This window comes from Brachyistius frenatus, unplaced genomic scaffold, assembly GCF_029030835.1.
Source record: "Brachyistius frenatus isolate BFR_SWC_R1_liver_20210118 unplaced genomic scaffold, ASM2903083v1 Contig_204, whole genome shotgun sequence".
NCBI lineage: Eukaryota > Metazoa > Chordata > Actinopteri > Embiotocidae > Brachyistius > Brachyistius frenatus.
Window position 1 is genome coordinate 456,666 of NW_027210803.1, and position 24,928 is coordinate 481,593.

The 24,928-nt window shown below is 39.9% G+C and overlaps 1 protein-coding gene across 1 annotated transcript in view; it reads left to right on the forward strand.

The window, feature by feature from the left end:
* The window catches only part of myo6b (myosin VIb), a 35,516-nt gene that overhangs the window by 2,159 nt on the left and 8,429 nt on the right, over positions 1-24,928 (forward strand). Inside the window, exons 2-28 of the mRNA XM_069719027.1 lie at positions 881-1,027; positions 3,602-3,671; positions 3,761-3,834; positions 4,272-4,401; positions 4,779-4,884; positions 5,250-5,305; positions 5,402-5,499; positions 5,585-5,749; positions 6,443-6,523; positions 8,295-8,475; positions 9,359-9,503; positions 10,927-11,084; positions 11,476-11,567; positions 12,062-12,134; positions 13,391-13,518; positions 14,351-14,446; positions 14,924-15,094; positions 16,981-17,019; positions 17,242-17,335; positions 17,823-17,953; positions 18,196-18,273; positions 18,384-18,513; positions 19,543-19,633; positions 20,275-20,425; positions 22,134-22,342; positions 22,475-22,553; positions 24,660-24,820. Of these exons, the coding sequence (XP_069575128.1) occupies positions 911-1,027; positions 3,602-3,671; positions 3,761-3,834; positions 4,272-4,401; positions 4,779-4,884; positions 5,250-5,305; positions 5,402-5,499; positions 5,585-5,749; positions 6,443-6,523; positions 8,295-8,475; positions 9,359-9,503; positions 10,927-11,084; positions 11,476-11,567; positions 12,062-12,134; positions 13,391-13,518; positions 14,351-14,446; positions 14,924-15,094; positions 16,981-17,019; positions 17,242-17,335; positions 17,823-17,953; positions 18,196-18,273; positions 18,384-18,513; positions 19,543-19,633; positions 20,275-20,425; positions 22,134-22,342; positions 22,475-22,553; positions 24,660-24,820 (3,104 nt within the window). The 5' untranslated portion in view covers positions 881-910. The remainder of the gene's footprint in view (positions 1-880; positions 1,028-3,601; positions 3,672-3,760; positions 3,835-4,271; positions 4,402-4,778; positions 4,885-5,249; positions 5,306-5,401; positions 5,500-5,584; positions 5,750-6,442; positions 6,524-8,294; positions 8,476-9,358; positions 9,504-10,926; positions 11,085-11,475; positions 11,568-12,061; positions 12,135-13,390; positions 13,519-14,350; positions 14,447-14,923; positions 15,095-16,980; positions 17,020-17,241; positions 17,336-17,822; positions 17,954-18,195; positions 18,274-18,383; positions 18,514-19,542; positions 19,634-20,274; positions 20,426-22,133; positions 22,343-22,474; positions 22,554-24,659; positions 24,821-24,928) is intronic.

A 24,928-nucleotide genomic window follows, 5' to 3' on the forward strand; every position in this document is an offset into this window, starting at 1 on the left:
CTTAAAGTAACCACTGAGCAGAATGTTCAAATATTTGTTGCTCAACCTTTGAAATGGGCTTATTGTGATTATGTGCGCAGTTATTCACAAAATAGCGTACAAATCCACAGATTGTTACTTCAAAAAAACCTCCATTGTGAATGTGGAGTACCTTCAATATGGAATTGCATCGTCTCATGTGTAGCTGCTTCAGCCTGGGCGCCACACAGTCCAAACAGGATTGGTCGTCTGGCCACTTACTGTGCGTCAGGTCCTGTGGGGTAATGTTGTCCCTCACAAGAGATTGCAGTCGTTTCAGAGTGGGAAATCCTCTCTTACAAGATCAGTAGGAGGAACTACCTGTTCGTGTAAAGCAAAGCAGACAGCCGCAGGTGGTCAGGTCCCAGTCTCACAATGCAAATGACTGAGGAATGTCACTACAGATCAGTTTGATCAGTAATTCATTCAGGTTGTATTAGTTCTGCCTAACTACTGTAATATAGTCCGCATGTTTAGTAAAAGATGATCCTGTTACTGCAAAATGTTACTGTTGCCAAGGCTTTTCATGAACTGTGGGGTTTAGGGACAAATGAACTTAAACAAAAAAAACAAATGGTACAGTGACAATGAGAAATTACCATTGCAGGGGATTACAGTTCTCTCTTTACATTAGCAATGATGACATCAACTTCTGTTTGCAAGCTGTGCAGCTTTAAAGAAAAGTTAAAGTGCTTTCTGTGTCGCCATACATACAAGATTTGGGCAAAAGGCAATGGGAGCACCTTAGAGGCGCTCAGTTTGTTTCAAATTCAAAAATGGCGTATTGTACTTTATTTCCCAAATGTGCTCTTCTGCATCAATGTCACCTTTCTTCACCTTTCCTGCTCTCTCCTTCTCACAGTTGTGTCACTGTCCCATCTGGAGGTAAGCCATGGAGGATGGGAAGCCAGTGTGGGCACCCCACCCCACCGACGGGTTCCAGCTGGGCATGATCGTTGACATAGGAGCCGACACGCTCACCATAGAACCACTGAACCAGAAGGGCAAGGTGGGTCACTACACAAGCACAAGCATGTACGTACACACACAAACTTTACAATTACAAGCAAAGTGTAGGTCCAAGTGGGAAAATGGGTGAAGAGCTGCATTTGGAAAAATTGATGCTTGTTTATCTTCCATGTGGCTCTGTAAATTGAGGTGAGAATTGCACATTCATGGGTTGTTTTAGACCTCAATCCCAGGAGGCAAATCCCCATGTACACAAATGCATACATTCATACGTCGAAGACATTTTGTAAATTTGTTTCAGTCTGTCTTAAGTGTGATTTCAGCGAGAGAGGCGTTAGCACAACAATGTGTAAAATGTGAGAAACACGAGAGACCACATGTACAGAGGCATGAATAAATAAAGAGTAGCAGCAGGTGTGCTGATAGCGTGGCCCGGAGGGAGCGCTGCTCATTAGGAGGTAAAGGCCACCTGTTACACCTGAGCCATTACGTGTCCCCAGCAAGCAGGCCTCTGATGTTTACAACACATGTACGGTACTGCGTCTGCTTTTGTGTTTTTGAAGTGGTCTCAAATCAGGCTTGTTGTTTCAGGCTTAGTACAAGCGTGTAAACGAACATTATTGATGGCTCTGTTCCATTTAGGTGTGCCAACGAGCTAGTTAGTGTACCAGCATGCACTGCAGAACATTTTGACTACATAGTATGGAAGTCACTGATGTTCTTAAGAGCATTAATAATCACTTAAAATGGAACTCATAAGCTTGTGGTTACAGCATGAAAATTCATGTGCACAGTATATTTGGTGTTAAGAAGTGAGTACTCTGTTGCTAAGCAACGTGGACAGCGTCTAGAAGCCACAGAGGCTAACAATTTAGCAAGCTAGCAGGTGTGTAACATAATGCAGCAAAGGCTAATAACAGATGGAAAAAAATAGGCTATTTGAAACGTAAACATTTTCCTTATGCATATTATTAAATGATGAAGAACAACTACAACTAAGATGACACTATTAACCCACCATCCAACAAAAAATTAACTTCAATGGCCTCACAACTCGTGAACAAAATTCTAAGGTCTAAGGTCATTTGAAGGCAGCGTATATTCCACGACAAAGCCATGACAGTGTGGCTATGAACCAGCATGCACAATATCATGACCATGAATCAGCTAAATGGAACTTGGCCTTTGACAATTTTATCTTTTGCACGTGCGGTTTTCTTACTGTGACTTGTCAGAATGGAATGTGATTATTATTAATGCAAACTGTCCACTATAACAAGGGTATTTTACTAAGTTTGATAGCTTAAGCAACCCTTCCTTTGGTAAATTATCAGTATGAATTTCTTGCAATGGAAAAAAAAATATGTACGCCAAGTCCTTGGCCTGCATTTTTGACCACTTGCATTTTTTTTGGGAAGTTTTTCCTGAGGATTGTGGATGTGTTGTATGCTGCACAGATTGTACTGCCATTTGAGGCAAATTTGGGATTAATGAGTTTGGTTGACATAAACAGGATTGACTCTGTGCACCACCAGGAACATTTTGGAGCTGGAGATTTCACAAAGTTGAAATTGAATGCCTTTTTAAATAGCTGCGACTTTTGAATGGTCATCCTCCATTTATGCCTTATTGCAAAGCATAAACTCTGTCCCACTCAGAGAGTGAATGAAAGGCCCATTGAGTTCTTTTTTTTTTTTTTTTGCTGCAGTGTCGAGCTCGTTAGTGCCTCAGCCCTGTATAGACCCTCTGCCCGGCTGCCTCTTTTTCTCTGTCAATTTTATTGCTTAGACATTTCTCACATGGCTGCCATTGTCGGAGGACCTTGTCTGATTTGTGCCAAGATCCCGGAGCGGACACACAAAGCACATTCTGTTTATGCTTACAGGCTGTTTGTGGTAATAAACCATGCATCATAGCACAGAGTGGATCTACTCCCACAGACAAGCAGCGGTACTTATACAGGGAGTGTGTAATGAACATGAAATGTAAATGCAGAAGAGGACAGTTTATTTTATTGATATATACTGTCGGGAACAAAGCTACTGACTCATGTGCGGTTGCTTTGTTATGGGTGGCATCATCAGGCTTCTTGATTGGCTTCTACAATAGCAGCACGGAGCTCCAGCATCACCTCCTCTCTACCACATACCCGCTGCTCACTTACTCAGTCAGGTGTTCAGATCCTGTTGCTCTCCCACCAAATTATTCATCATCCTGCCATGTCTCCCCTTGTTTCTCTCACAGCCGACTTGTCCTATTGAGTTTATTTCCATTAACTCAGACTCTTAAACAATAGAGTGAAAATATCAGTAACTAATTTAGCCCGGGAGCATGTCGCACCAAACATGATTACTGTGATCTTTAAGCATGATAAATGTTTCATGTTATGCATGCTTGCTGAGCAGTTTATGATGTTTAGTATGTCTCTCTGTTTTAGGATCCTAATAAACATTTGTTTTGTGTCATAAGCTTGCCAAACAACAAGAAGTAAATCATGAATAATATTGTAAATAATGTTGACAGGGATGAGTAGAGGCAGTGCCACTTGTAGCATGTCTGTCTGCCCTGAAAATGACATCATATAAATGTTACAATAAGTAAAACTGTGTTGCAGACTTTTCTTGCTCCGATGAGCCAAGTGTTCCCAGCAGAGGATGATGTCAACAAATATGTAGATGACAACTGTAAGTCTTTACTGGAATAAAAAATATTATCATTATTAACAGGAGTTATTCTCTAAGAATTAACCTCTAATTGTATTTTCTTTTTTCAGGTTCCCTTATGTACTTGAATGAAGCCACTCTTCTCAACAATGTCAGAGTGCGGTACAGTAAAGACCACATCTATGTAGGTTTTTGTTTATCTCCATATTTATCTGCCTTAGCATAATTTACACGTATGCTCTTGCAATGCCCTGAAGACATTACTATCAGTTGCATCATAAGGAGATACAGCAGCAGGTTGGAGGGCAGAAAGAAAGGATCCCTGTCCTTGTTTCCCTTGGGAGAAGTACCAGGTGGTAAAGAGGGAAGGGAAGCTAGAAAAGGGTCAGACTGGCAAACCCAATCCTGACCCCAGTCACTCACTTAGGAAATGAGGTACAGCTGCTAGATGAGAGACACTGAAACAAGTTAAGGTGTGTCTCACCAGCCTTTGCTGTTTTTGTTCTTTTCACCTCTGTGGTCTTTCATTGTTCAGTAATGTAGGCTGCATGCGTTTTTGATATTTAGGAACTTATTCAAATGCACTGACCCTCATCATGCTTGTACTTATTTCTCTTGCAGACGTATGTGGCTAATATCTTGATAGCTGTTAACCCTTACTATGACGTACCAAAACTGTACGGCCCAGATGCCATCAAGTCGTACCGAGGGAAGTCACTGGGCACTCTGCCACCTCATGTCTATGCAATAGGTGAGAACTCACATCGGCTTGTCAATTTTAAGTAAGAGGGTATGTTTGAAATACATTACGTTTTCAAACTGGTGAGACACTGGAAGGTAACTTCTTAAAATGACCTCATTACCCTTTACCAGAATAGTTCATAGGGGGGAATGCATTGTAATGCATCTTTTGTTGTTTCATGATCCTAATTGTGAAAGTAATTATACTATACACATAATACACACTTAATAAGGAGTGTACAGTACTTTTCATGCTCCTCCTTTGGAAGCCTCGTTATATTTCTTAAGACAGCTTGATAGCTATACTTTGATGGTAATGATTTGACTCATGATTATGCCAGAAAGTTAAGCAACCCGTGTTTTTTATTTTTTTATTTTTTTATTTAGCGGACAAAGCCTACAGGGACATGAAGGTTTTAAAGATGAGCCAGTCCATCATCGTTTCTGGTGAATCTGGGGCAGGAAAGACTGAAAACACCAAGTTTGTTCTCAGGTATGAGTACAGATGAATCATTCTGCATCCCATCCCCACCGTCCCTTCACCTTCGATCCTCTCCCTTCCGCTTCACTTTGATATAATTCGGTTAAATTCAAAATACTGTATTCGTTCTCTGTATACATAATTTCCTTTCTGCTGCTGATCTCTTATAAGTTTTTAATGACTTTTTTTAAAAGGCTATTCCAAACAATGTAAAAATGAGTAGGACAGTCAAAGTGAAGTGCTTTATCATTGTTTCTGCAGCTGTATATCCAGCAACTATAGCGGCTTTGGAAGGGAACGCTTCTGTTTTGATTGTTACGTCAGCTGTGGATTGTGTTTTGATTCTTTTAAACTGTCATTTCATCCACATTCTGCAGATATCTGACCACAACGTATGGAAGTGGTCAAGATATCGATGAGAGAATTGTAGAAGGTAATACACGAACAAAATAAACATGTATCAACTGTGTATGCAATGTTTGGGACAGGGTGATCTTCAGTGTGTTTTTCTTTCTGCATTTCAAACCAGCAAATCCCCTCCTTGAGGCCTTTGGAAATGCAAAAACAGTCCGGAATAATAACAGCAGTCGTTTTGGGAAGTTCGTAGAAATCCACTTCAATGACAAAGTAAGGAACGATGCCTGATTATGATCTCATTTGTATTTTATGATATTTCTTCATTTAATTCTTAATTTGTCTCCGGTGCCACCAGAATGCAGTTGTGGGTGGATTTGTGTCCCATTACTTGTTGGAGAAGTCGAGGATTTGCATGCAAAGTAACGACGAGAGGAACTACCACATCTTCTACAGGCTGTGTGCCGGAGCGACTGAGGATCTAAAGAAGAAATTACACCTTGACTCTCCAGACAGTTTCAGGGTCAGTGGGCTTAGAACCGGCAGTGAACGCATTTCTCTGTATGTTGAGCCGAAATGAAATTAGGATCATTTAAATTTTTCCATTCTCAAATGAAAAGAAGTTGTGATCTTCTTTTTGTAAGAGAGCAGAAATGATCATGTTTATATATTTAAATTGACTTTGTATGTCATTGAACTGGATTTTTTTTTTTTCTTGGCTTGGCAATTCTCTGGACGCCCACTAGATGTCACATGAGCTTCGTTTTAGTGATGTCTTTACACAAATCCAAAACTCCTCCCAAGTGAAATCAGTCACAACATATTTCTTAATTGAATTCTGTCTCTTTTGAATGCAATTATCAGCTCAGCGGGGGCACAGTCAGAGAGCATAAAGGTGTTTACCCCAACGTTTATTTTCCACTGCATGCTCTAAAAAACAACACTTAACAGAACAACAAGCAGCTCAAACGGTTCCTTTAGATGTTTATCGTGGTATCAAGTCCCTGAGGTGACACCCACATCAACAGAGGTAATTACTTTCTGCAACTGACTACTAGTCAGCTGTGGAGCAATATTAGAAGACAACATATTAATATTTTTCGATGATGAAAATCAATACAAACATCCCCAGGAGATTTGCCAGCAGGAGTGGATTAAATTTATCAGAATATTAAATATGTTAAAATGTTTCTTGGTTGCTTTTCCTCTGTTGCAGTACCTGAACCGAGGATGTACCAGATACTTTGCCACTAAGGACTCTGATAAACAAATCCTGCAGAACCGCAAGAGTCCTGAGGTAATGTCCCGCTCTGTTCTGGTTTAATCCCTCTAACCCAAATACATGAGGATTTTACTTCAGCTATTAGTTACAGTTTAATTTTGAAAATGATCTTTGCTTACCTTTCATCAGGGTATCTTATACGTGGTAATGCAATATGACAATTTATTGTAATGTAACACCTTTGAATTGTGCAAAAAGCAGTCAGATATTGATATATTCAATATTGTCTTCCCAACAATAACGAGGAAGCACGAGACTAAAAAACAAAGCCAGATCAGATTCAAGGAGATTGGCTGCCAAGGTGGAATGATATGCAGGAATTGTTCATTAACAATATTTTTTGCTCAGAAATTAATTCAGGTTTGTGTATTTGATGAATTATGGATGACACTAAATAGCAACACCTTATTGAGTAGCAAAGCCTGCAGGAGACGTGTAATTAATATCATGAAACAATTAGAAGAGTGAGTGTGATGTGTTGCTCTCTCAGGGACTAATTATACACGTTCATTTCACTTCTTCCTTTGTAACATGGAATACTATCTTCTTTTGTGATATTCAAAGTTTGAGGAAAAATCAGGTGAAAGGGCAATAAACAAAAGGCCAATCACAACATGTATATGTTGTTGTTATGAAATGCTTATTCATGCCCTTGAATTGAACGATTGTAATCAAAATAAATGTTTTGTTTCTAATAGTTCAGGGGCAGCAGTGTCAACCCAACTGTCCAGCTTTTGAACGGCTCTATGTATCATTTTGTCTTTACATATTAAACAGTAATTGCGTATTACATTTTTTTTTTTCTTGTGCCCCAGTTTATTTTAAACTAGAATTTCAGTAAATTAAAGGGATTTTATTATGCAGGTGTCAAATATATATGACTTGTCAAAGTGTCTGTATTTAACATGCATAGTGTAGTTTATGCTCCCAACATGTAGTAATTAAATAATGGAAACCCCGTGAGCTCTGCTACTGTAATTAAAAGCGTGTGACACTAATATGCTGCAAGTTAAGTTGTTGTACATCTATCTGTCCCACCACATGTCTGTCTTATATATAGGACAATAAGGTGATGTGTCTTTTCTATTCAGGGCTCTGTGCTCCCTACTTTTTATCCTTAACCAAACACTGGGACTCCCGGGTTTGACGACTTCTGTTTGTAGTGCAAACAGGAAAAAGAGTGCATGCTTCCTCTTTGTCTGATTGTGCATGTCAGGGTTGGGGGTTTTTTTTGGGTGGGGGTAGATGGTTCTTGAATAGAAACATCCAAAGACTGTTCGATTATTCAGCTTTTCTTTCAGCCAGACAGTGCAGGGCTGCATAATTATTGCATATTCTCCGTAGTGTGCAATCAATGTTTATTAAGGACACTTTGAATGTATGAATTTAGAGTATGAATTTAGTCATAATTGTGCAGCCCTCGTAAATTATCACTTTGTCTTTACATATTAAACAGTAATTGCGTATTCTAATCTTCAATCTTCAATCTTGCCTCCTCATGGATTCATTAGTGTTCTGTTCTAGTGACATTTCACACTGTATTCCTGTTCTTTCCGATTCCATCATTTATGCTTTCATCACATATTTCTGAATATTAAATTGGCTCTCTCCTATAAAATGTATAGATACAGTAGTTGTCAGGACTTTTGGAGACACAAATACTATAGCAGAACAGCTTCATATCATAGGATGGCGTGCTTGCTGTGTGCTGGTGGTGGAGGTGTTGGTGAATTTTGAAACACTGCCTTTGTCTTTACCGTGTAAAACTCCCTTGTTTCATTTGCAGCATCTAAAGACGGGCGCTCTCAAGGACCTTCTTCTTGACGACATGGGTGACTTCAACAGGATGTGTGTGGCCATGAAGAAGATCGGTCTGAATGACACTGAGAAGCTGGACCTGTTCAGGGTCGTCGCTGGCGTTCTGCATCTGGGCAACATTGACTTTGAAGAAACGGGGAGCTCTTCCGGTTTGACAGAAGTTATAATTACAGATGTTTGCTATCATTTTAAGATCATCTGTGAGAATTTTTCATTACAGGGGGATTGTTGAATGACGCAGTGAAGGTTGTTTTGATTATGTCACCATGATGTGACGTCTTTTTACCTGTACTTTTTTGGAGCTTGCTTTTTTTGTTTAAACTTTTTACGCACTGCGGTTTTCACTATTTATGCAAACCACGAGATCATCTAGCTTTTCTTTCTGTTCCGCTGCCTCAAAGTAGAAAATAGATATTTCCTTTTGTAGAATATTTTATTAACTAAATATACACCTAATTAAAATACAAAACAAGTTAAAGAAAAAAAAATCCCACAAAAGGGTAGGACATAGAATCCAATATTTGTGCTATTGGATATAACATCAGAGCAGAGCTATGTCCTTGGGTATGACCACAGTTTAGTCTGAATTGCTGATAAAGGACCTCAGTTACCCTGGCAACCATGAGCTCTTGTTCCCTTTATTTTCCTTGCTCATTCTTTCTCTGACTGTGTCTCTAATCAAAGCCTCTGTGAAATAAGTATACCCTTAAACTTTTCTTTGGGGCAGTTTTCAAATCTCCCAATCACACAGACCTCTTATTAGACCACTTATTCCCCCAGTCTGACTTTGGGAGGTGCCCCTACTTTTACACTTCTTACTTATAGAACACTTGCTTTTGGTTCGTTCCAAATACCTCATTGCATGTGTTCCACTGCGGGGCACAATAGCAAAACCTCCCTTAAAACTTGATGAATACTTAACATCAATTAGCAGGAAGTATGTTGACAGAAGAGTATCTGGCTCAAACAGAACCACAGCTTGTTGTACAATGTAATTTTTAAGGCCTGTGTTTGTGTTTTTATTTGTTTCAGGTGGCTGTATCCTTAAGAATCAGTCGGACCAGACTTTGGAGTACTGTGCTGATCTCTTGGGCCTGGACCAGGGCGACCTGCGTGTCAGCCTCACAACAAGGGTCATGCTCACTACAGCAGGGGGCGCTAAGGGAACAGTTATCAAGTAAGAACAACGGCAACACTGAGCCTCAAACATCTGTGCAATTTCTTTTGAAACTATTTTAAAGGAGGAAAGAAGGAATGAGAGAGGCTACAATCATTGTTAACTGCCTAACAACCTGGCATGTGAACTCACTGAACTGAGTGAAGTAAATCGACAACCAATTCAAATTCAAATATGGCACAGTCTGTGGCGAGGCACTTGTGTTATGATTACAAATGCTAGGTGACTCACAGCTTGTACAATCCTGCATTTCAGTGTAAAAGCGACACAAATGCAGGTGTATTTTTGGAATATGTTGCCTTTACCTCGACATGAATGATAATTTCTTGCAAGTTAAACATGTTCAGAGGAGAATATGGTATTGGCACTGCTCCTGTGGTGGTTATGTGGTGTTTGAGTGATGGGGCCAGGTTTGGTAGATTAATATTTCAACAGGGCCAGATGCTGGCCGGGCCTGGAAGTGTTTTCTCCACATAAATAATGCAGCCTGTATCTGAGGAGGCAGGGGAGCATGGCTGCAGTACAGTAAAGGCCCTGTGTCTGGGGAGCAGGTGGAGCAGAGGGGACTCTGGCTTTGTCATTAAGCCCCAGACAAATCCACCCTACCCCTGGGAGGATGTGTGTGTGTGTGTGTGTGTGTGTGTGTGTGTGTGTGTGTGTGTGTGTGTGTGTGTGTGTGTGTGTGTGTGTGTGTGTGTGTGTGTGTGTGTGTGTGTGTGTGTGTGTGTGTGTGTGTGTGGTGAGTGCATGGATGCAGCGGTATCAGGGATGACTGACTATCTTAACTGGTGTGCATATGAAACATTGCAACATATGGAAATGCCTGTCACTGAGATAAACTGCAAGGATCTCGTGTTTTCAATGCATTTAAGTTCGGGAATTCTCTGTCTGAATAGACTGCCTTAGCCGCGGCATAGGTGGACTGTTAACTGTTTGTAATGGATGAAGGTTTTTGATGGGTTGGATGGGTTGAATATTAAAAGAAAATAGAAGGTAAAGATATATTACGGGGAAAGAGAGACCTTTTCATTTTAAATTCCACTGTTTCCCAGCTGGGACAGCTGAGTTGAACTCTTGGCCTCCGTGGAGCTGTTCTTCTTCAACCCCATTAAATAATTTAAACATAAATGGTGTTGAAGCGCCATTAAAGAGCCTAGTAGAGTTCAAGGTTCACATTTCAGTTTTAATACCTTCCCTTTGGCTCAGTAACCCTCATCTTAAAACAATCACCTTGCTTGACTGTAGAGATAAAAAAGACCCTATCTGGCAAAATGTGTCACATCAACACAACTAAACTTTTGCTGCCACATGATAATTAGGTTGATTAGAAAAAAAAAAGGAAAAAAGAGAGAGGTTTAATAAGAGACTAGAACGTCCCAGTTTCAAGCTGTCTCTCACTGTCCCACTTTGTGTGTCCCTCCAGGGTGCCTCTAAAGGTGGAACAAGCAAACAATGCCCGAGATGCCCTGGCTAAAGCGGTGTACAGCCGCCTCTTTGACCATGTGGTCAAACGAGTCAATCAATGTTTCCCTTTTGAGACTTCAAACAACTTTATTGGCGTGTTGGACATCGCTGGGTTTGGTAATGAAATGCCGTTAGTGTCCGACACAGTGTTGGAAGTTTCAGATTAGCTTTAGTTTTTTACAACTGATCACATAACAAACATACTGTAAATCTGTGTTTGTGCCGCTCCCCAGATTAATTGCAATTTGCTCTTGCCTAGGTGTGATTTATTTCATTGCTGTGTTAAAAATCCAGTCTAATGAAGAGACACTTGTCTGTGCAGCATGTCTCTTAATTTAAGTACCCTAATGCATATACACTTCATTACCGAGGCTGCTGCTTGAAAAATGATTTCCCCCACTGCAATAATTAATACAGGCTTTGCAAAAAAAAAAAAAAAAATTCATTTTGGGAATTAATTGAAATTTATGTTTTTTTCTTCCTCCACTATTTTTTTTCCTCCTCTCAGAGTATTTTGAGCATAACAGCTTTGAGCAGTTCTGTATCAATTACTGCAATGAGAAACTGCAGCAGTTCTTCAACGAGCGTATTCTCAAGGAGGTGGGTGAGCAGCGTGTGGATTAAGGTGATTTGGTGTGGTTTACTTCTTGATCCTGGGAAACCTGCCACATCATGTCACAGACAACCCAAACGTACTGACTTTTTCATGAGCCTGGAGGAAGTGGTTGGCATGCAAAGCTTCTCTGTTTTCTCATTTATATTTTCCCTCCATCTCTCCCGTGCGCTCTCATTACAATGCTAATTTCTCAAGGGACATGATGAGGCTTGTTTCTCTCCTGTGATCTCTCAATGCTATTCTCTTCCAAGGTCTACAATTAATGCGCCACAATTCTGGTTTTATGCCCCTTTCTCATTATCTGAGTCGCATGTTGTCGGTTTGATGGGATTTTTTTGCTTGTTTTTTTTGTTGTTTTTTTAAACCGGGGATGATGCTCTGAGGCCACCCAGAAAAATCAAAACAAACTTTTATATCAGGACATTTTCAAAACTAAGTTGTCAGTGTTGATTTGTGATATTTGATGATATTTTTGCAGGAACAAGAACTCTATCAAAAGGAAGGGCTGGGAGTGAATGAGGTGCATTATGTTGACAACCAGGACTGCATAGGTAAGTCTCTGTGTCAAGATCTCACACTCTTTTCAGATTTTACTACTTCCCTGTGCGCACAGTGACATCTCAATGAAAAAAAAAAAAAAAGAATATCTCAGCTCAATAGTAAAGAACATGACTCAGGACTTTGATGCTGTTAAAATGGCTGACTTGTCCTGGTTTGAAATGATGAAGATCAAAGGTTTATGTGTATGGGGTGTATTGATATCTTTGATCTTCTGTCTGTACCTTGGATGGTCCTCCTCAGTTAAAACAGGTCCAGGAACTGACTCTCATCATTATGATAAAGTGTTGCCTTTGAGAGGCTTGTGCCGTAAAATACAAAATTTACTGACAGAGATGTGGCTGTGTGTGGAGACCCACACACCACAAACGTACTGAGGCTGGTTCAAGTGTCATATCAGCTCACCCGCCTAACATTCATTTGGGCCCATTCCTCTGGGCTCCACGTCAGAGCAGCGAAAATGCACCTGCCAGGGGGACAAAAATACCGACTTCTCATTATTATCCTCGAGGCTGGCATATCTGTGTGTCTGAAGGGAACAAGCATAATGAGTATATGTAGGTTTTATGGCCTCTATTGTGCTGCGAGAAGCTGTAGAAATGATACCCCCTTGTTTTGCTTGTCTCCGTCCTCAAATGTATCCTCGAATTAATGGGATGAAGTACTCAGTGCATCAAGGTGAAGCAGTTTGATTTGTATTTCAAAAACTGTGATTATTCAGGTGTGAGGTTAACTGACAGCCGTGAATAGCATTTATGACTTGCAAATGACCGTTTGGGTTGGCCATTAATTCACTCATCAATCTTCAGGATTTATGCACAGGTGCTTGTACATGCAAATTCTTTTCTGAGGTCCTTGGCTATCAGATTATTTTCCAAACACAGCACGTCGTATGAATAATTCAGATATATGGCTAAATGAGCATCCTGATGAACATGTTTTGTGTGTTGAATATTCACATCCAGAAACATTAAACAGTGGAAATTTCCAATAAATCTCATATTCACAAACAAAACATTTAGTAGCAATTGATTTGTTTTGTTGTTTCTCAAACGTCTGTAAACATTTGAAACTTTTGGATGAATAGATATTTCCACTTTGGACGTGTTAGGACAAATTACTTCAACATTTGGCGTCAGAGGCATAAGGATATTATTATTCATACAGGTGCTTCACTGAGCATTGGAGAGCTGGACTTAAACATAAATTATAATATGGTGGCTGATGGATAAATGTTTGTCATTTCTAGATCTAGTGGAAGCAAAGCTGGTGGGAGTCCTGGACATTTTGGATGAAGAGAACCGTCTTCCTCAGCCCAGCGACCAACACTTTGCACTGGCTGTTCACAGCAAGCATAAAGACCACTTCAGACTGACGGTCAGACCTCTCAACGCTCTCTCCTTTCACTGTTTCTTATTCTTCGTCTCGCCTTCTTTCTTTGCCTTCTCTCTGCTATCATTCTCTTTCTTTGTGTACTAAGTTCTTTTGTCAGCCTGGATATGTGTAACAGCACGTTGTTGTTGTTGTTGTTGTTGTTGTTTTTGTTTTTGTTCGTCATTGTGATCATTTTTACTCTTCCACGCACAGTCCCGGTCCCGCACCCTGTCGCTGCTTTTGTCACTATTGTTGATCACTCTGCCTGCGTCTCTGCAAGCATGGAATGCTTTTAGAAATGTAGCCTTGGCAACAGTTCAGGCTTTATGGTATAGCAGGCTGCAGCTACAGTTTACTGTGGTGTACTGTATCACTCGAATAAAGACTTTTCTATATGTTTAATAGGGTGAAAAATTCATCTAAAGTGCTTTAATATGCTGTGAGCTAACTTGTCTGCTTTACAGTCACTGATCAAACTAATGAAGCTTCAACTTTTATATATATATATATATATATATTTATTTATTCTGAAGAATAATTGATTCATGGGGGTCCGATATAACATGTGAGGAACACAAGAAGGCATTTCAAAAAACCTCAACATAAATATGTTAAAAGGATTTTACCTGTATTAATACATTATGTCTGGGTTTTTTTTTTTGGTTGACTCTCACTGGACCTCAATGGGCCGTATATTTCATTCTCCAAAGTAGCCCTCCTCATTCAATAGTGGCATGGGTAAACAATATTCTACTGTAGAAATGATGGATAGGGTTTGGGGGAAATCAATATGTGTTTTAACACTATGATTTTTCTTTTTGACTCTCCCACTTAGGTTCCCAGGAAGTCGAAGTTGACCATTCACAGGAATCTCCGGGATGACGAAGGCTTTATCATCAGGCACTTTGCGGGAGCAGTCTGCTATGAAACGGTAATTCTTAACACTGATCTCGTTACACAGAGCTGTTGGGGCTGAATGGTACTCGTAGAATTCAGTAGAAGAAAATCTTTCATCAAATACTTCTATTTTTGGCCAGTCAGGAGTGAAGCAAATCATGTTGAGCTCATGATAATTGTCATTGTTGAGTTGATTTCTTGATCAATCTTTTCTTTGTTTGATCTATAGACTCAGAGAATACTGAAAAAAATGAAATGAATGAAAGGTTACATCTTTAAATTGTTTGCTTTGGCCAGCAAGCAGTTGTTGCATTAGCCTCAGTATTATCAGTTTACTATACTCTTAACTTTAACACATTTGTTGTCCTCGTACAAATTTTACAACAGTACATCACTTTTAAGTTACAAAAGTTGGGTATAAGGCTGACATCTTCTTTATTTGGTTTTGCATTTTGCAAATATATATAAAAGTCTGCATTAACTGTGCGTGTATGCATGTGTGTGCTCACAGACTCGCTTCGTGGAGAAGAATAACGATGCCCTCCACATGTCCTTGGAGAGCTTAGTGTGTGAATCAAAAGACAAATTTGTTCGAGAGCTGTTTGAGAACTCCAACACCTCCAAGGACTCCAAACAGAAGGCGGGCAAACTTGGCTTCATCAGCGTTGGCAACAAGTTCAAGGTCAGTAACCGATAAAGCTTGTCATTTTTGGACACAACTTCACCAGAGATCATCACGTCTGGCAAAAATAGATTTGATATTTATTTGGAAACATTTTTACCATTATTGCAAATTGAGGTTGAACCATGAACATAAACAGAGATCACATGTACAAGGTTTTAATTGGCTCCTCTGTCATTATTAAAACAATGGGACACTGATACAAACTGATATCTGGGGAGGAATGAATGAATGAATGAAACGGCGGGCAAAAAGAAATCAGAAAATAAAATAGTATTTTTTTTCATATTAATGAGCATCCACTAAATTCTAACATTTTTAGGCTGCAGTACTTTGTTAAGTGCTCCATTATATTTCTCAGCTCCTCATCGTAAAAAGTCAACTTTAATCTCCAGACCTGTTCTCTGGAACTTTTCTTCTCCCCACTCTTCTTCCCATCCCTGCTTCCCTTCCTTATTCAAGCGTCCTCTCTTAGATTTCCTCCAGTCTCCCACCTTTTTCCCCTGAGAAACCTTTCCTTGGTGGATAAAGCTGGATAAAGTCAGCTTGAAGTATAACATAAAGGAGGTGGACAACAGAGGTAGTAAAACATAAAAGAAAGGATGAGACACTCAGGCTTTCTCACAGAAGTGCGTTGAATAAGCCAGCTGCATGTTTGACGCATCAACAGAGCCAAAGAAATCTGACTCTTTTTCCTCTGTGTTGGACTTTGTCATTTCCATCAACTGCACCATCATTATCAACAGTTTCGGGGTTTCTTATTTACTAATGTAGCTTCTTTGCTGTCATATCTGATTCTCCAGACATGCACTCAAGTACATAGATTGTGTGTGTGCTGCACTGGAAGATGGTTGGAAACATGAGTTGGAAGAATGGACCAGCATGCCACATTGATTTTGTTTTGTTTTTTAGTAAATCAAATGTCTTCAGACAGGCCACAAAAAAAAAAGCCACAGATGCACAAAATATTGCTCTCCTTCTTTTTCCAGAGAGTAAACAATACAAAACAGCCCAACCAGTTTTCTGTCTGTCATAACCTTTTATACCCTGTCACCTTCTTTCTGTGGCCAATCAGGGAGGGTCTGTGGGATAAGTGCCAATTTGACCAATGTGGAATCAATCTGTCAATCAAATTTACCTTCTCAAGAGGAATTCTCAAAACTTAAACATGTCCTTCTTTGGAAGTGATTAACATGACAACAGAAAACAACAACAAAAAACCCAGATAGACTTCTTAAAAGGGGAAAGTGTACTCCTCCTTAAAAGCTCAGGCAGGCCAGGGAATTGAAGTCCTCAGAAAACCTCTATGAGTAAAAAGACTAAACACCATTAACAAGCATTTCACAAACATCACAAGTTCTAAACTCATTCAAATGTTGATCAAATGAGCGAGAGGAATGTCCAGCATACAGAACAACACAGTCAATAAAAAAATGACATATTGGAGAAAGTAGACCCCGTTACAGCAGGTTTCAAAAAGGCACTAAAAGCTTAAATGCATTATAAGTAGAGGAAACGTGTGACTATTTGGCTTCATTTTCTATAGTTTGAAACACATTTAAATATATTGTCATAATCAGCTGTCGTTATGGAGATGGGGATGTATGATGTGTTTTCTCGCAGTATTAAGCTCCTTTAGGCCTGTAAATCATGATTTGTTTCATCATTTATTCAGTAAGTCCTCCGGCACAGTATTTTCTGTATACATTGCGTTTTTTCTAGCATGACTGTTGACTGTTTTCCCAGAATCCTCACATGTTCACCAGGATGTCTAAAACTCATACCTCGTTTCAAACAGCTTCATCACGAATATTTAAAACCCTTTTATTTACAATCTATGTTTAAAACAAATAAATAAATAGTTCCCTTTGTCTGCTCACACACAGACCCAACTGAACCTGCTGCTGGAGAAGCTTCGCAGCACTGTGAGTAGATTTGACATCCAAGTTTCATTGTGTATTTTGCACAAAAGATATTCATTCAGAATCGGAACAATACAAAACAAATCACAGAAAAGTATGCACTGAATTTGTTGAATTATGACTGCACTGCACTTCTTCTCAGATGTTTAAAGACGGCAGGTTCAAACTGAGAAGTACCATGCTGAGTCAGACCATTTTTCTCCTGATTAATCTTCATGTTTACAGGGCTCAAGTTTCATCCGCTGTGTTAAACCCAACCTGAAGATGGTCAGCCACCAGTTCGAAGGGGCTCTGATTCTGTCCCAGCTGCAATGCTCGGGTATGACCAAAACAGTATTGTTAGTATAGTAAATACACAGGTTGAACTCACTTAAACTGAGGTAAATATATCGAATACAGAGTAAAGACCACAATACTGATACAGCTTATTGTATATTTTAATATGTCAATATGACAATATGTTGATGATTTTGTAAATGCTGCACCTCCACTTTGGACACGGACAATAAAATGTTTTTTTTCCAAAGACTGGTATTTGCTTCAGTTTGCTTACAAAAACATGTAAAATAGAATAGTTTTATAAATGCTCTTTCTACATTGCTCTTCATGTAGAAGTTAATTTGATCTTAGAGCAAGGTTTGTGTTGGTAATTACATTAAAGTAAACAATGTTCTTTCCCTCTCTCACATACATTTATGTGTGCACACAATAGACACCGATATGCCACTTGTGAGGGAGGATGTTTCTTTCCAGTAGCAGTTATTCATCAAGACCATTCTGTTTCCGTGTGTGTTTTTCTTGATCAGGCATGGTGTCGGTGTTGGATCTGATGCAGGGGGGTTTCCCCTCCAGGGCCCCGTTCCACGAGCTCTACAACATGTATAAACAGTATATGCCAGAAAAACTTACACGGCTGAATCCACGACTCTTCTGCAAGGTAGACTTATATAATTGGAATAGTTTCCTCCTTTACTGGAGAAATCCAGTGTGTACTGCTGTGTGCTGCTCATCTTTGGAACATAAAGCCTAATTAGTTGTGTAATAAAACACAACAACAAAAAATGCCGAAAGCCACACTGCCCTATTTTATTGAAATGATTAAAGAACATACACAGTTTAGTGGTAAATGCTTACCACATATACATGATTGCTGTGTCACTGTATACGAATCCTCTGCAGGCATTGTTCAAAGCTCTTGGACTAAATGATAAAGACTTCAAGTTTGGATTGACGAGAGTGTTTTTCCGTCCTGGTAAGGTAAGACGTTAATCTAGTAGGTCATCATCTGTAACTCCAGCTTCACAGAATACCATTACCTTAAAACTACAGTACGAGGCTCATGGCTTGTTTTGCGTGTTCTGTATCAGTTTGCAGAGTTTGACCAGATCATGAAGTCTGATCCAGACCACCTCGCAGAGCTGCTCCAGAAAGTCAACAAGTGGTTGTCGTGCAGCCTCTGGAAGAAGGTCCAGTGGTGCTGCCTGTCTGTCATCAAACGTAGGTTAAATGCACCATCACAACAGAATTCATAACGAGTAAATCAAGCAGCCTCAAACACACCAACATGAGTATTTATCTACTGTATAATATAGTTGAATTAATTAGGATTTCTGTTTTGTCATTCCTCTAACGGCATTATTTGTCTACCTTTGATGCGTTTTAGATTAAATAATTTACCACTTTTTGCAAAGAAGAATAACTATCCAACATCTTTCTGTATTTACTAAGGTTATGTCTGTTTTAAAAAAAAAAGACTATCTAAAAAGCCAGTGTTCGACTTCCTATTTAGGTTTTAGTTCTTTATTTATATGTATCATTTCATTGTGCCACCATATGCCACACAGCCTGAGTCACACTTTTCCCTTCTTTCTGAATATTGAAAGCAGCAGCCTCTAGCAATATGGAATAGTCGTCTGAAAGCAGTTCCTTGTACCATTACACTCAGTGCCAAGCTATTGGTTTCCGTCATTTAACAAAGTGCAGGCTGCCTTCTGCTTATTTCTGTAGAAGCATGAAATGAAATTACATTACGGTTATAACAGAGCGCTGCCTCTGGTTTGACCACACATTCTTTGCATAAGTGGCCCGAGGAAATTTATGTCCCTGGCCCTGGTCATTTATTACATTCCTTCCTGTTATTTGAACACTTCAACTTATTATCACCGTTTCACTAGTGTGAGCAAGTGTGAGAGAGAGAGAGAGAGAGAGATAGAGAGAGAGAGAGAGAGAGTTCAGTACATACCTTTTCTATAGTATCCATAATAGCAGTTCATGCATGGATTTATTAGCATTCGTATCATATTTCGATTGATTTGATGTATATCTTAACTGTGAACTGTTGAACTTTGTCCATGTACTACCTATTTGCAGAGCAGGATTTTATGCCTTTAACAACAAACAAATATACAAATAATTTAGAATTGAGGAATGTAATAATTTCAAGTAGTGCAAATGTGTATGTGCCCTTCATGATTCAGTATTTTTGTACATCTTTGTTTGCGTCAACATTCTTCTCCCCAACAACAGTTAGGAACAAGATGAGGTACAGAGCTTTGGCCTGCATTAAGATTCAAAAGACTGTCCGCATGTGGTTGTGTAAGAAGAAGCACAAGCCACGGTGAGTCTTCTACTCAACCGACCCTCGAGCACAGAAACGCATGCACACTTTCTCTCATGTATCCATTTGACCATTTTCCTGTTTGTCTGTGGCCTTTGCTTCCTTTTTTTTTTTTATTCATCCCTGTTCTCTCAGTGGTTTTTATTTAAACGGATTTACGCTTGGTGGGTTTTGATGGCTTTTTCCCCCCCATCATGCATTTATGAGTACCGATGAATCTAAAAAGTCATCTGTGGAGAAATAAAGTCTCACTGTAGTGCTTTGGTAAATACTGCATGTCCTGCTGTAGTGAGTTGCATTTGGAAAAATGGTGCCATTATAAGCAGTTATACAAATGGTGGATCTTTTAGATTGTGTTTTAGAGGCAGATTTTGATTGTGAGTGGTGATATGTACACTTAAAATATGTTATACCAGCACTCACATGTGTAGTTCAAGTATTGCTCTTCCGAACAGTATCTGTTCTCAGTAAAAAACTAAAAATGGAAAAAAAAAAAAAAAAGTGGAGGTGTCTCTGAACTGAATAAAAATGTCTACAAGGGCAATATTACTTATTTTATTATTTGAATTGAGCTCTCCATATTCTCTAATGCGTTTATTACATGTTCGTGTGTGCGTTTGCATTTTTCTCTTCCCTTGTAGAATTGATGGCATGGTGAAAGTTCGAAACCTGAAGAAACACATGGAACGGTTCAACGAGGTGGTGAACGGGCTGAAGGAGGGCAAACAGGAGATGGCCAAACAAGTTCAGGAGCTGGCTGCCTCCATAGATGCTCTGTTAGCAAAGATAAAGGTGATGGATCCACTTCTTTTTTTGTCACCCAAGGATTATGGCTCACTTAGAGATTCAGTTATTAGGTTTACACTCTGTTTTATATGTATTTATCCAGGGAATAATTTGTAGAACATACTTTTCTTTAAGCCTCATATTTATATGGTTACCTGCGTTCACACCTGCAGCTCTTCACAACAACCAGTCTTGTGTGACCTTCTCCTTGCGTTGCGCACTCTGGCCTTTCCTAAGTGTGCTGTGCCCTTTTCTCATTCTTTGTCTCAGAATCAATATTTTCATTAACTCAGGATAAAAAAGAAGACCTCAGTGAAGAAGAATCCTTTCCTCTCCAATAATTCAATTTAGTGAGGCTGTTTTGCTAAGTTATCAAACTTTCTTGGTGAAATCCCAGCTCTCCCTGAGCAATAAGCACCTATTTTATTAGACCCTCTAGGTACAGAAAATCATCACAAACATATTCATATGTGAATACTAGGCAGCCTGAATTCTCCAGTCGGGTTGATTTTCTTTCTATCCTCCAGTTACCTGTGCACAATCAACAAGTATGATTAGCGTGCTCATATGTTCCTCGAGGTATTATGATTGACTGTACAGAAGCAGTGACCCCTGGCCATTTCTCCACCCTCTGCCCCAATCAGCATCTCCACCTCCCCGATGTTCATCTGTTAGCCTATTAGCATCCCCACCGTCGACACTCTTGGCATCGTGAGTGCTTAGAAATTGCTCCTGGCATGGCATCTGTGAATGAATAATGCATAAGATGCCAATGGCTGTCATTCAGACCTCTATACGTCGGGGACAAGCCCTTGTCATCTTCCCTCCCCGTGTCACTGTTGACTCACGGTAATGAATCTTCACAATACAGTGACCTGCTCTCCCCCAGCTTATTATGTGACAAGTGAGGGGAGAATTGAACATTGTGAGTGCAGCGTGCCGGGGACAGACACAGTGTCAGTCAGTGTCTTACTTGTTGCCGCATGGGAAGGTTGTGCACCTTCAGAACTGTGTGCCGAGTCAGGGTATCTGTGCTCTGAGACACTTCCTGATCATTTCTATTTCCCTGACTCTTCACTGACAAAGTCAACACAGGGCAGAATTTTCTTCCAACAAACTCAGAATAGCATGGTTGCATCTTGTGTGGGCATCTCATCAGTTTTTATTGGTAATACACACCTTTGAGAAATGAGTAGGGCACGGTACTGAACTTGTACGCAACCAACCAAATTATTTTGAATAGTATTGAAAAATGCCTGCTTATTCAATATCAAATTTGGATACCAAGGTTACGTCCACATAGTTTAGTTTTAAAATGCATAACTTGTTTTTTTGCATGTAGATAATATCACTCAGTTTCAGCTTAATAAATCTGACATGAAATGCCTTATTTCAGTCTTTTCAAACTAATGTTTGCCCTCATACCTGCATGTAGCATCTACTGATATCCTGACCATGAAGCGTTTAGGGGACATATGTTAATTGTAGTGTCTACTAATGGTCTGCGTGTGAGGCATTCGTGGGACATCTGTAAATTGTAGCTACAGAAAACAAATTGGTTTACACTCTCCCTGTCTAAACTGCATGACAACTAAATCTTTGTACTTTGCCAGTGGTAATGGGGTTCAGGCAACCCATGGACAGTTGGATGAAGAAATGTACTTCTTCCTCCTTTTTGACCTCGGCTTGCCACTCTTCGTACTTTGATCACTAGGCCACGGTGATGACCTGGAAGGAGATCGACACAGAGTATCAGGGACTGGTGAAACGCTCAGAGCAGCTGCTCTCCTCCATGCAAAAGAAGAAGCAGGAAGAAGAAGAGGGTGAGAGGCTGAAACACATCGAGAAAGAGATGGATAAAGAGAGGAAGAGGAGGGAGAAGGAAGAGCAACGACGCCAACAGGAGGAAGAGGACAGAAGATTGTACGTGACAATGAGGGCAACATTACTCGTGGATTTGTTAAATATTAGTTGTAATGACAAATGGTTTGAGACTAATGAGCCATCTGTCAAGCTCTTTGTGAATCCTTGTTTCCTTGTCTTTTCAAAATGTAGGAAAGCAGAGATGGAGCTGAAAAGGAAGCAGGAGGAGGAGGACAGAAAAAAGAGAAAGGAGGAAGAGAAGGTTATGCAGGTTTGGACCCCCAATAAATGTGATATTTTTTCCATTTAACGCTATTATACTTGTATGTTGAAAAGTTGTGAAGCACATGACAGAAATTTTGGGAAACTAACAATTTCCACACCTTTGTCTTAATTAGAAAATGTGCATGATGTGGTTACAAATTTCTACGTTAAGTACATTGAATTAGTTTTCATTTATTCATGGTGTCTCCCCTATTTCACACGCATACAATAAACTGAGCAATATTTTGTTGACCGCAGAAACTTACCAAAAATGTTGTGGTTCCAGCTTCTTGAACATTTGGTAGCTTTGACTGAATCGCACAAGGTTTTAGACTCAAGTTTATGTCCAACAAATCAAGCAGTTTTGAAAACGTCACCTTCGTCTCATTAAACTTTTGATGGGCATTTTTACCGTCTTTCGACCTTTTAATCTTAGATGTTAAACAATGAGCAAACATGAATTGTAAATGTCCCTTGAGCACTTGTTTGCTTGGAACCCACAAGTTTTTGAAGTTAATTTTATGCAGTACCATTCTGACCTGACAAATGAAGGATATACTTCCAAACTCTGCCTGCAAGTGGGACATCCGTTTGCTCTTTGGTCTCCCACAGCAGCAGCTGGATCATGACGTTAGTCATACTCCCAGTGGACTACCCACTGCATCTTGATTGATGACTCCACTTCCTGCCAAGTTTCTCCAAACAAAACTACTTTAGTCCTCCAGATGCTGTCCTGTGTTTTTACTATCTCCCCTTTAATCACATCTACACTTTGTCACTTTTGTTCAGCTCTGTCTGTTTCACCCACTCACTTTAATTTGTCACTTGTTTTGTTTCATTACTATTTATTTCTTTGATTTTTCTCCTCTGCCCTCTTCATGACACTCATCTGTTCCTCCTCAGTTCTGCATTTGTCTCACCTTACCTTACCATTCATTCATCCACCTGTTCCTACCACATCATATCCCCTTTATATCTACAGTCTCCCCCCACCGTCCCCTTTTATTCACCTCAGACTTGTTGGATATTTGCATGTTGTTATTTTATTTCGAGTCGTGAGGCAGATGACATCAGGCTGTCACAATGCCACATGTCTCAGGAAACCCATTGCAAAGTTTGTTTATACGCAGCTCTGAGGCTCAAACTGCACCAGTAAACTTTCTATGGGTGTCTGCTGGGGCTTTAATGGCATTTGCCTGATGCGCTCTTCTATTTTCTGCTGTGTCAAAATACAAACTTTCCGTGTGTTATTCCTATAGTTCACAGGAGTATGACAAACATTTGCATAACCAAAGGACATCTCTAACTTCTGGAACTGGTGAAATGTTACTGAGGGATTCAGTCGAGGGCCTTATTCTGCAAACAGTATGTTAAATTTAATGGGAAAGACTGTCAAAACCACAAGGACAGTACCACAGAGAGTATATGCTGTTTTAAGCATAATTTAGGTTCTCATACTTCACTCCGGTCATGTAACAGCAGCTGATGAGACTGTCCTACAGCATGAATAATGCAGTGTATTCTCACCTGCAGAGGTTTTCATATTTAAAGCTCCTCTGAGAAAAATTTACATTGTGGACTTCATTAGTGGTTTTCTATAATAAGATAGCAGATGGATATACATTATATCCATCCAACCATCCATTATCTATACCCACTTTATCCTGAACAGGGTCACAAGGCAGGGTACACCCTGGACAGGTCGATATATTATATATAAATGCATATATTGGGAGATTTGTCTTTTTAATTTGTTAATTTTTGATACTGCTTGTGTATGCTCTATTGTGTCGACACAAATAAACCAGTAAAGCTGTATTAGCAGCCCAAGAAACGGGGTAAATAGGTCTAATCAGGCTTAGGCACACAGCAGAGCTCTAATTGTTATGAATTGTCTGGCACACAAGGCATTAGTATTTTGATAGGAACTAGGTTTGTGTGGACTTTATACAGTCACATTAAGTCCTAACGTATGTGGCGTGTGTGTGTGTGTGTGTGTGTGTGTGTGTGTGTGTGTGTGTGTGTGTGTGTGTGTGTGTGTGTGTGTGTGTGTGTGTGTGTGTGTGTGTGTGTGTGTGTGTGTGTGTGTGTGTGTGTGTGTCTGTGTTTACAGGCGGAGCTGGACATCCAGTTGGCTCAAGAGCGTGAGGAGCAGGTCCAGCAGGCTACCGTCCTGGAGCAGGAGAGACGAGACAGGGAGTTAGCCATGAGAATCGCTCAGAGTGAGGCAGAGCTCATTACTGAGGAAGGCCAGATGGATGCAGGCCTTCGCAGGTAAAGTATATGCAAATATGTTGCACACCTTTGCATGATACTTGTGTGCAGTGTGTTGTAAATGAGCAATGCTGACCTCAGCGTGCATGTGTAACTGCCTTTCTCCTG